This window comes from Salvelinus namaycush, chromosome 3 (genome assembly GCF_016432855.1).
Source record: "Salvelinus namaycush isolate Seneca chromosome 3, SaNama_1.0, whole genome shotgun sequence".
Taxonomy (NCBI): domain Eukaryota; kingdom Metazoa; phylum Chordata; class Actinopteri; order Salmoniformes; family Salmonidae; genus Salvelinus; species Salvelinus namaycush.
The window spans coordinates 84,901,960-84,914,101 of record NC_052309.1 but is presented as its reverse complement, the minus strand read 5'-3'; the positions used below and the strand labels follow the sequence as shown (position 1 = coordinate 84,914,101).

Here is a 12,142-nt window from a genome sequence, read left to right as displayed (position 1 = left end):
TAATTAACCATGTTACACTACACTATGGAAGTTTAGTTACTAATTGTTTACGTCAAATTTTGGCTTGAAGGTTGGCTGTATGGTTACACATGTTTGTTCGGTATGATTCTATAGTAACTGTCCAGTGAAAATCTCACTTTTAAAAGTTCGTATTCTGTTAACTCATACCCAAATAATGTTGTTGACTCATCCTATACTCGTATTTGTGGCCAAAGCATAAATTTGAGAAAAAACCCCACTTACAACCCCACCTCAAACAAAAAATGCTTGCTATTTCCTCATTGAGGATGATGTCATCCTCCTAAGGAGGATAAGCTGGCCAATCAGCGGTCTACTAGCGTTCTTTTTTGAATGATGGGTATATGGCCACACCGTTTTGTTGTTGGGGTACGGCCGTTCCATTCCAACACAGAAAAGCTGCTTTTTAACATATTTCATTAAAACATTTGGGAAGGAAAAGTATATTCACTCATTATATTGTAATTCATTATCGGTCCTATTTCATAGAAACCTGGAACACTGGATATTACTTTAATCCATTTCATGAAACTACACAAGTCTTGAATTTTAGGCAGGTAATATGTTATGCTTTTTCTCATGGTTATGGGGACATGTGCCTCTTTCTGTACAATGATGTCATTTCTGGAAACTATTTCTGTCCATTTAGATGAAAGGACCCATTTTGTCTGAAGAGCACCATAGAGGCTAAAAGTTCTCTATTGCCTCTAACCATCATTGGAGTCTTCAGTCTGCACTGTATGTCTATGGTATGTTCTGTATGTCTCTGTTCTGATCACGTGATGAAGTCTTCCCAATAATATTGTATGTGTCATTGGTTTTGGTGGTTGATATTATCAGATGCACTTGAAACCTAAACAATGTCCACATTGAATGCCTCATATTTTTTAAAGACTCTAACAGTGTTTTTAAATAAACAAAAATACTAATATGTCCTTCTCTGCATTGTGTATGTGAAGCTGCAACAGACAGGACTCTGACTGAGGCAGGCCGCTCCAGGGTCTAGGATCAGCTTCCCCTACTACAATCCTAACCTTAACCATTAGTGTGGGAGCAACTAGGAGCCACTTCACCCTGCACCCGACAGGCCTGGGAGTAATTCTCATTAACTTCGTCAACCTGCATCCCGATTCTCTGTCCTTTCCCCCAAAGTGTGCAATTGTGCACTCCTCAAGCATATAAATGCATTTTCACAAAATGAATGATGCCAACCATCAGTTTTAAATCCATGAAGGGAAATGAACTAGAGCACACTTCCAGAAAAATGAACATTGGGATAGAGGGAGAGGGGAAACAATGGGGGAGTCAGAGTTTATGCGTCATTTAAGTAAACTGATACCCAGCGGTCCAAGGTCATTCCCACTGATTAATATGTATACAGTAGGTAAGGACTGTTTTGTCAATCAAAGATATTATTGAGTCATTTTCCAAGTATACATTAAATTAGTACTAACTGGATCACAACATGAGCTTGGATTTTTGGTCATAACCGGTCATTGTACCTGACTTCGCAGACATTCCCATTCAATGTTCTGTAATTCTTTTTCTATGCCAGACTTACTCTCATTGTTTACAACGGCTCTATATCCAGACAATCTAATTCCGGTTTACATTTCCTGTTTATATTGAATCTAGCCTAGTCTGGATCTAAACTGAATTGTTCCATTTCAACAAAAGTGAAACAGAGCAAATTAGTCAGGCTTAACCTAGCCCCTCCCCGAGCTGTATTTGTATATGAAAGACAAATGTGTGTTAGATAGATTTCCAAAATGTCAAAATAATTCTGTTACCAATTCAGTCTCTCACTACATTATTGTAAGATAAGTTGGAGTATGGTTATAAATAGTCGCAGGAAGTTAGGGTGCGGCGGGAAAATAATGTTGTCTAGAAACATCCCTTGTCTTTAATCAGAAGGAAACACTAGGTAAGGCCTGGTCACTGTGGTTCCTTGGCTTCCTTAACTTAGCATTAAATTAGTGATACAGTTTCTCCAGACATTGGATGACTCTTCTGTGATCATGTCAACCATAACAGCATCTGAAAAACCTTTTATCTCATTGTATGTCCGTTTGTTAGTCATTCTCCTTCATCTACTGTGAACATATAATACATTTAGTGTAGGACCAGTCATTCCAAACACATTGTGATTACTCCTGAAAAGCTAACTGTTCAGAGACAGGTTTCTCCAGGATGTTGACATTCCAGTTTTCACAGATTATATTGCAGAAGACATCTCAGCTGACCCAGATCCTCTTTGTTGATACAACATAATTTTTTTTCTACGAATTGCTATTATTAGATAACAACTTTGGAATTGCCACGTCTGGGATGTCCTATGAGGGAGTGTGGCTGTACAGTAACGATTTCATGATTCATAATAATAATAATCATTTTGGGGGTGCTTATATTGTATTTGTCCTGTTAAAGCAGAGATCTCCACATTCCTTGCCCTCAATACCCACTTCCCCCTTCTCTCCACTCAAACCAACGCAGCCTTCCCTGAACCCAACTGAATGAGGGAGGAGAGAGTGAGAAAAGGAGAAAGAGAGAAGGGAGGAGTGTAACAAGAGGAGGCTTCTGCTGCTGCCGCTGACTCACACGGATCAAGTTATTAAGGCGCGGTCCTCAGTTCTGTTCTTGTCTTCTCACTAAATTATCTTGAGTTAGGGAGCTGGACAGAGAGTTAGAGAGGAGAGACTTACAGAGAAACAGACAGACAGTCTTAGGGTGTGAGAGTTAGGGCGAGAGACGGTGAGAGTGAGAGCGAGAAAGTGTTTTTGAGAGAGATAAGAGTGAGAAAGCGACTTACTGAGCGAGAGAATAGGAATTCTAAGAGTAGTGAGGCCTGTATAGGATGTCATGATAGACTAAGACGTGAAGAAAGATCTGCACCGTCTGCCTGTTCAGACCCAGACAGAGGCCCAGCAGTCACACCCTGCAGCCTGAAGTAGAGAGGAGTGAGTGAGGGAGGTACTGTGTCTTGGCACACCATCAATACACAGGACATCCACAAACCAGAGAAAGAGAACATGGAGACCCTCATCATCAAGAATGAAGAGAATACAGAAGAGAGTCATCCCACAACTGGAAGAAAAGATGTCACCACATCCATGATAAACATGTGGGATCTGAACCTAAACCAGGAACAAGAGGACCCAACAACAACGCACAATAAGCCAGGGGAGAACACCCAGCCTCAGAACCAGGACCAAGAGGATCCAATAAGAACGCATGATAAACCAGGGGAGAACACCCAGCCTCAGAACCAGGAACAAGAGGATCCAATAAGAATGCACGATAAGCCAGGGGAGAACACCCAGCCCCAGACAATCTCTAGGGGGTTTACTGTCACCCCAGAAGATGTGCTGTGTGACTCCTGCATCGAGATCCCGTGCCAGGCCCAGAAGTCCTGCCTCACCTGCCTGGTGTCGTACTGCGAGGCCCACCTCAGACCCCACCTGGAGAACCAGAGGTTCCAGAATCACCGACTGGTGGAGCCCTTACAGGACATCGAGTGTCGCACCTGTGAGGAGCACCGGCTGCCGCTTGAACTATACTGCCTGACGGACGGCTGCGGTGTGTGTGTGTGCTGCGAGTGTGAGGGACAGGGGCATCTGGGGCACAGTACTGTACCTGTAGAGGAGGCTCGAAGACAGATCCAGGTATTGGTAACATTTCTATTTTACCAGGGGAGGCTGGTGGAGTGAGAAATAGGGAGGACTGGATTCTTTGTAATGGCTGAGCCCATCCTCCCCTTTCTCCCTCCACCAGCCTCCACTGACACATACAGACACACAACACACTTACATTTCACAGACAGTGAGTGATAACTGTATGAGTGCTCCCTTTTTTCTGGCATGGACATGTTGTTTTGGGTCGTTCCACAAGAACAGTGCCTTTTGCATCCCTTTGATATTTTAATTAGAAATTGTGCACCAATATTGAATTTTAAAAGCTTGTTATATTAAATGAAGTGTCCTTTAATATAGACCACATGGAGAATTCAATAAATATTTAATATGAATATAATCTTGATAACACAAAAGGGAAATTCTCGCAAAAGTTGATCACATGAATCTGTCCACGGCAGAGTAATATGAAAAATGATTTGTTAACGTGCCAAAATTCACAATTTTGACATGTCACTCCTTGCACCCGCTGTGACTTCTGGGAAGATTTGAACCCACTTAACCTCAACATCCAGCATCATTGTAAAGCCCTGGTTATGTTGTTGACAAAGTCATGTCTGGAGAGGATTATTTATTTCATGTGATTAGTGATTCATTTACGTCAGCCCCTCATTTTAAGGTCAACCCTGTTAAGCGAACTGAGCTCTCGATTTAATATGGTGAAACTATTCAAGAGGAAATCGTCTACCCGGTTACATTCAACTCTGTTGCCTTATTTGGCACTCAGCAGTTGAAACAATAATAAAGTGTTTTCCCCGCCCCTGTTTCGGTACAAAGCTGAAGCCTGGAGAAATATATAACCGCTCTCAATTTCATAGACAGAGCTATGGATGAAAGGACTGACTATCAATGATATGAAAATTATAGTTTTAAACATGTTTTGAGGCTAAATAGTGCTTTTACATTTACTTAGTTTACAAACATTGCAGTAAAACACACTTATATTTTGGGTTCTGATGGGGTATGACAGTTGAACTAAGCTAATGAAACATTTATAAGTTATATTCTTCAAGAATCAATAGGTACATATAATTCATTTCTAAGTTAAAAAATGGCTTCAGCAACTGCCGATTGCCCCTTTCATAGGTACTTCCTGTTGTCTTTTTTTTTTACCTCTTAGATGGGAAAACTAGTTTTGTATTAAGTTCTTTCTGACAGAATGTTAAAATTTGGTAAAACCAAACTTTTTTTTTATACCAAGTTCCACTTCTCAAAAGGCATCGGGTTGGTGGAACGACCCACACGCTGTTGTTTTGAGGTCCAGAACTCCTCTTTTTAGTGTCAGTATTGTCTAGTGATCCAGGACACGATGGAGGGAGCATAGGATAGGGAGTCCCCAGGCAAATGAGTTTTTATGACATCATTTGTTTATCACAAGACTTCAGTACATTTCCCTGTGATAAGAAACCTTCTATGTGACATGTGATACGTACAGCCTGCCCACTGCTCTGTTCCAATAGGTTGCCCTCTCTCAAAGCTATAGTAGTAAATAAAGCAAATGCATTTCCCATGGGCTATGCTGGTAACCTTCTGGCATTGGTCCCAACACATGGTACTCTTTAAGAAACAGAGCCCTGAATGTGTGTGTGTGCGTGCGTATGATCGTCTATAGACAGAGCTGCAGAAGAAACAAGGGGAGATTATGAAGACCGTCTCAGTGGCAGAGAATGCCGTTGGCAAGCTACAGAGCAACACTGCATCCATAGAGGTACGCCACTGAAAAGTCATTTGTCACTACACCCGCGTTACTTTAACCATTTCCTCTGACCGTAATGAACCTTAAACACACAGCTGATACAACTAAGCACCTCCTCCTCTCCCTTAAAAAAAGGTATGTTGCACATTCTCTCCATACATTCTTTCCCCACGTTCGCCTATTGCTCATTTATCACTTAAAACATCGTCTCTGATCTTAATGAACCTCGAAACACACAGCTGATACACATTTACAAAGTACTTCTCCATTCCTCCTCTTTCTCTATCACATATTCTCTCCATCTTTCTCTCCCCAGAGCTCGGTGGCAGGGGTACGTGTTGTGATGGAGCAGCAGTTCTACCTGCTGCAAGGGGCCGTGGAAGAGGCCCGGAGGAGGGCCACGGAAGTTCTGGAGGGGGAGCAGAGGCAGGCGCTCAGCCAGGCCGAGGGCATCCAGGCCCACCTGGAGCAGAAGAGCCAAGAGCTGAAGAAGACCCTGGCCAGAGTGGAGAGACTCTTCAGGAACAAGAGGGACGTGGACTTCCTGCAGGTGAGAGACTGGAGCTCTGGGGTGAAACGTATCCTATGTACAGACCTTGGATCTTCTCCAACCTTAACCATTAGTGGGAAAAATGCTAAACTGACCCAAGATCAGGGTCTAGGCCGGTGCAACTTTAGAGTGCACCAGAGAGGGTTGGGTTTAATTCAATTTCAATTCAGTCAATTCAGGAATTAAACTGAAATGTGTAGGAAATCATTAAAGAAAATGAACTGACTGAATTGAAATTGAATTGATCCCAATCCCTGGTGAGTGTCACACATGAAATGAAACAGAACGCATGCAGCTAGTGTTGCTGAAAAGCACAATATCAACCTGCTGCCTTCAAGTCTCCTGTGTCATGATACTGTGAGAGGTATTTTATTTATTTTGACATTCTATTGGTTGATGGTATATACCGCGTTGAATATTTATTGACAAGACATTTCAGCTTAAAATGTTTAATTGATTTGTAAAAAGTTTGAAAAACATAATTCCACTTTGATATTATGGGGTATTGTGTGTAGCCAGTGACCAAAAATCTAAATTGAATCCATTTTAAATTCAGGCTGTAACACAACACAATGTGGAAAAAGTCAAGGGGTAAGAATACCTTCTGAAGGCACTGTAGATGTACATGTATTTTATAGGTTGATGGTATATACTGCATCCTACTGCAGTGTTTGGAAATGCCTGACTGCTCAGGATAGGACTCATCCTGAGCCCTATACTGGGACTCATTCTCAGCCCTATCCTGGGACTCATCCTGAGCCCTATACTGGGACTCATTCTCAGCCCTATCCTGGGACTCATCCTGAGCCCTATACTTGGACTCATTCTTAGCCCTATCCTGGGACTCATTCTCAGCCCTATCCTGGGACTCATTCTCAGCCCTATCCTGGGACTCATTCTCAGCCCTATCCTGGGACTCATTCTCAGCCCTATCCTGGGACTCATTCTCAGCCCTATCCTGGGACTCATTCTGAGCCCTATCCTGGGACTCATTCTAGGCTCAGAATGAGTCCCAGGATAGGGCTCAGAATGAGTCCCAGGATAGGGCTGAGAATGAGTCCCAGGATAGGGCTCAGAATGAGTCCCGGGATAGGGCTGAGAATGAGTCCCGGGATAGGGCTCAGAATGAGTCCCAGGATTCTGAATCCTGGGACTCATTCTGAGCCCTATCCTGGGACTCATTCTCAGCCCTACCCTGGGAGGACTAATATAGGAACCCATGTCCCTCTTACCCTTTGCCTCAGCTTTCCCCTATGATTTGTTAAATATTGTCTCGGTCAGTAATTTTGACTCGTCTCGGTCAGCGATTTTGTAATGTACAGTTAAGTCACCACAATGGTTATTGTGGCAGTCAGTGTGCTGACAGTGTCCACAGTGTGAGGGAAGTGACAGGTGGGAGGAGCTATAGAATACCTATAAAATACATGTAAATCTACAGTGCCTTCAGAAAGTATTCTTACCCCTTGACTTTTTCCACATTGTGTAATGACTGGAATGGAAGTTAATGGTTTCCATATGTTTGATGTGTTTGATACCTTCCATTGATTCCATTCCAGCCATTAGAATTAGCCCGTCCTCCTATAGCTCCTCCCACCAGCCCCCACTGCTTACCATAGACACTTCCATAGACACTTCATTTAGATTTTGAAAGGATTTGATAGGTATTAACAGTATAGCCAAGAACCTACCAAGCCTATTCAAGGGAAAGCAATACTACCATATTGCTTTAACCTATCTGAAATTTCTCGGGGGTAGAGGTTTGGGGTTATTTCTGAACGGGACCCTATTGTGCATCCCAAATGGCACCCTAGTTCCCATATAGTGCACTACTTTATTGTACACTACTTTCATGTTGTGATGGAGCAGCAGTAGTGCACTATAAAGGGCATAGGGTGTCATTTGGGAAGCAGATATAGCTGTCTTAGTAGTGTGACAGTAGTGTGAGTGGCTCCTCCTGCTGGTGAATGTAGGAATACTCAGAGTGGAAGACGGGGGCGGTGGATGTCTGTCTGCCTGGGCTCTACGTCGGCCTCACAGATCGCCTGGCCTCCTTCAGCTGCCTGCTCACTGAGTCCACCCAGGAACTGTGTGACCAGCTCAAGGCTACCTACAGAGACAAACTGAAGGACATCTGCAGGACTGGTGATGAGTGTACACATCTTAACCAGGGCTGTGTTCATTAGGCACCAAACACAACAAAACTATAGAAGCCTGGAAAAACTGCTCATTTTCCTTTTTTTGTTTTGTTGTTGACATATGCTGTTTCATGACATAATGAAAACGACCCAAGTTGTTATTGTAAAAGAGAATATTCTCCCAATGACTTAGCTAAATAAAAGTTAAATAACGGTTGAATAAATATCCATAGTCTTCCCAATGCATAGTATTATAGAGAGTACTCTATGTATTACCTGGAGGATAACTTTGCTTCCTCCTACACTGACCTACAGAGAAACTGGGCGTTACAACCATGGTCCATCCCAAGATGTCAAGGTCTTTTTCACTGCCTGAGCCTGAGATGCGAGACGACTTCCTCACGTGTAAGATGTCTTTTTTATTGCATTAGCAACCATTTCTAATTTGATTTGCATAGCTAGTGCTCTTCACAATGAGCTAACCCTTTTGAGAAATAGCCTGACTTGCTGTAACCTTTCACATGTATTATAGCGACTTAGGTAGCCTTTGAATAAGGATGTGTGTTTTTGTATTGTCCCTGCATGTGTCCTGTGCTGGCGACAAATCCATTTTCCCCTCTGACGATTAATAAAGTTTATTCAATTAAATGTGTCTTACTTGGCAGATGCCAGCAGTCTGACCTTTGACCCAGACACTGTCCACAAGTTCCTGAGACTAACCGAAGACGACAGGAAGGTGACCAACACCACGCCCTGGCAGCACAGCTACCCAGACATGCCCGAACGCTTCGAGTACTGGCGCCAGGTGATGACCTCAGAGAGCTTCTACCTGGGCCGACACTACTTTGAGGCAGAGCTGAGTGGGGAGGGCGTGCACGTGGGACTCACCTACAAGAGCATCGACCGGAAAGGCGTGGAGAGAGGCAGCTGCATCACAGGAAATGACTTCTCGTGGAGCCTCGGAAGGGAGGGGCGGAGCTTTTCCACTTGGCATGCTGATATGGAGGCGGTCGTGGAAGCCACAAGTGTGTTCACGAGGATCGGCGTCTACATCGACTTTGACTCGGGCTCATTAGCTTTCTATGGTGTGACTGACGTCGCTATGACACTCCTCTACAGGTACAAGGCTGAGTTCATGGAGCCCTTGTATCCTACTGTCTGGCTCTCAAAGAAGGACAGTGTGGTGTTATTGGTTGGTCCTAAGGACCCCCCACTAATGAAGAGCTCAACTCTGCCTGCCACCCCCATCACTCCCATGGCAACATCAGCTCCTGTCACTCCGGAATCATAATACTTTGACTGCAGTAGTGTAGTTAGGTTAGAGAGGCGGACCAGTACACATTTCTGTTTCTCACAAATACAATAAAGTATCTAGTCTATTCATAAGCAGTTGCCTTAAGTGACTGATACTGTACTTATTTAACAGGACACAGAATCAAGTATCACAAGACAACAGACAGGGACTTTACAGGGGGTGTCTGCACTCATCCAGGACCTATATACTAGGCAGTGTCAGAGGAAGGCCCAAAAAATTCTCCAGACTCCAGTCACCCAGCTCATAGACTGTTCTCTCTACTACCGCACGGCAAGCGGTACCGGAGCGCCAACTCTAGGTCCAAAAGGCTCCTTAACAGCTTCTACCCCCAAGCTATAAGACTGCTGAACAATTAATCAAATTTCGACCCGGACTTTGTTTTTACACTGCTGCTACTCGCTGTTTATTATCTATGTACAAAATTACCTTGACTAACCTGTACCCCCGCACATTGACTCGGTACCGGTACCCCAAGTATATAGCCTTGTTATTGTTATGTCATTTTATTGTGTTACTTTTTATTTTATTTTTTACTTTAGTTTATTTAGTAAACATTTTCTTAACTCTATTTATTGAACTGCATTGTTGGTTAAGGGCTTGTAAGTCAGCATTTCACGGTAAAGTCTACACCTGTTGTATTCGGCGCATGTGACAAATACAATTAGATTTGATATAGAACAAAACATGACACTGAGGGACTGAGTAATAACTTTTTAACTGCCCTTTTTATTGGAACAGGTTAGCAAGTGACTGACTTGCTAACTGCTGTGATTGGTCTTTCATTGGCAAAAACATACTATGTTTATTTGACATTGTGCTGAGTACTAACTACCAAGATGAGTTCAAGGGCTGCCTTTCATTGTTGTGTCAATGGTCAATCCAATGTAAATCATATTAACAATGTGACAAAGCTTTTGTAAAAATCTTTTCAGAATTGATTTACAAATATGAATTGCTTGACTTTTTAAAATACCTAATACTTAATATGAATTTAAGCATGAAACATATTATTTTTACATTTCAGATACATTACAACACATAAGAAATTATTCTCATAAGAATGTGCACAAAATATTTACAGATACCATGACACACAGTCTCAGGCAGTGAAATCGATTGAGGTCTCGTTCTCATCATACGCGGGATTAACAAAATGCACACCTGACGGCGTCAGGGAGATAGAGTTGGCGGCTTCAGTCCCATAGATACCTGGTACTTCGGGCATCATGGTGGGCTTGTCGAAGATGGGGTTTTCAAAGCCGTGGTCCGTGAAGTCCTCTATCTCCTCCTGGCTTCTCCTTAAGCTGCTCAGAGAAGGGATGGAGATGGTGGGCATGGTTGGCATTTTTATGACGCCTCTGCGGAAGAGGACAGCCAGGAGGGGAAGACCAGCGACTACTATCAGGACCCCGAACACGGCTCCCACCACAACTCCTGCGTTGTCCCCTGCCCCGTCACCACTGGTGGCCCCAGAAGAGGCCTGGAACTCAGCCCCGGTTATGCCCAGGTTTGAGCCTTGGGCTTGGACGTCCTTCAATATGTCCCGAGCCAGGGCCTCTGCCACCGCACCAGACTCCCCATCCAGGAGCACGATTTGGATCTCGGCTGCAGCCACACGTGGGATCACCCCGAGGAAATACTGAGATTTGAGCACCTTGGACATGCCTAGCTGAATGGACTGGTACGAGGGCAGACCAAGGAAGAGGTGCTGCAGTCGATTCCGATAAGACTCAATGTTGAAGCCTGAGGAATACTGGATGGTGACGATGGCGCCGCACACTTCGCAGCAGTGTCCTGTGGGGTACAGTGGCTTCTTACAGCTCATAGGAGCGCATGTCACGGTGCCACAGATCCTGTTGTGATTCGCAGAGTTCCCACAGTCGCAGCCAGAGGCATCACTGCAGCCAGAAGCCCCGACGCTGGGGGATGAGGTTCCGTGGAACTGCAGCCGGCCAGAGTGTGACCCCAGATAATGGGTGAACTCCGAGCTGCTGCTGAACGTCTTCCCCAGAACGGACACACTCTGGACAGGGACGCTGGGCTGGTTGGAGGTGGTGTCCACGCGGAACGAGGAGCCAGCGCGGAACAACACGTTGTCATACTGGCAGGGTACGCTCTCCTCGTGTACCGAGAACAGGAAGCGACCTTTCTTCAGGTCGTCTAAAGACTCTGCCGCCTGCCACAGCGCCGGGTCGAACCACTGCAGAGACTCTGCATCTTTGAACTGGGCGGTGACGCCCGCCCCGCAACCGGGGTCCCCTCCATTACTGACCGTGAAGCCGCCCCCCGAGGGAAGGATGAACTCTCCGTCCACCGGTAGCCGCATCTCCTGGACGGAGTGGACCGTCTCCACATACACGGACACTTTCCTCTGAGCCGAGAACTGCACTATGTCGTTACCGCAGGGCACGGACCCTTTGTCCCAGTTGGTCTGGTTTTCATAGTTAGTGTCGGGTATCCACTGCTTGTACAGGGCGTCAGCTGCCCCGAACAGACAGAGACCGAGGAGAAGAAACACGGCTGGTGTTTTTGGCATTCTGAATGCTTGTGACAGAAGTGGATGAACTACGGGGTGACCTTTGTCTCTGACAGTGTGACTGTCACATGAGGGAGTGAGTGCACAGGTTCCCAGATTAGGAAGTTGATGAGCTCTGGTAGACACTCATCTTTACCGGCTGGTCACCAGCTTGGTCAAAGATTAACTGCAGCCGCAGCAATAATGCCCCAAAATAACAGTGT

At 44.7% G+C, this 12,142-nt stretch overlaps 2 protein-coding genes across 2 annotated transcripts; one reads left to right on the top strand and one right to left on the bottom strand.

Moving 5' to 3' along the window:
• Positions 1-2,633: 2,633 nt before the first annotated feature.
• On the top strand, positions 2,634-9,664 carry LOC120041425 (tripartite motif-containing protein 16-like protein). Its single transcript, XM_038986377.1, has 6 exons — positions 2,634-3,680; positions 5,320-5,415; positions 5,720-5,953; positions 7,924-8,095; positions 8,404-8,493; positions 8,754-9,664. The coding sequence occupies exons 1-6, from the start codon at positions 3,048-3,050 to the stop codon at positions 9,377-9,379; spliced, it is 1,851 nt and encodes a 616-aa protein (XP_038842305.1). The 5' UTR covers positions 2,634-3,047; the 3' UTR covers positions 9,380-9,664.
• Positions 9,665-10,324: 660 nt separating this feature from the next.
• On the bottom strand, positions 10,325-11,974 carry LOC120044681 (protein amnionless-like). Its single transcript, XM_038989356.1, has one exon. The coding sequence runs from the start codon at positions 11,937-11,939 to the stop codon at positions 10,503-10,505; it is 1,437 nt and encodes a 478-aa protein (XP_038845284.1). The 5' UTR covers positions 11,940-11,974; the 3' UTR covers positions 10,325-10,502.
• Positions 11,975-12,142: the final 168 nt, after the last annotated feature.

Bases quoted from the DNA above. Each gene is read 5' to 3' on its own strand.
- LOC120044681 (XM_038989356.1), bottom strand. From the start codon at position 11,939: ATGCCAAAAACACCAGCCGTGTTTCTTCTCCTCGGTCTCTGTCTGTTC.
- LOC120041425 (XM_038986377.1), top strand. From the start codon at position 3,048: ATGGAGACCCTCATCATCAAGAATGAAGAGAATACAGAAGAGAGTCAT. The intron at 5,954-7,923 runs GTGAGAGACTGG...TGGTGAATGTAG, and splicing joins GGGACGTGGACTTCCTGCAG to GAATACTCAGAGTGGAAGAC. The intron at 8,494-8,753 runs GTAAGATGTCTT...CTTACTTGGCAG, and splicing joins GCGAGACGACTTCCTCACGT to ATGCCAGCAGTCTGACCTTT.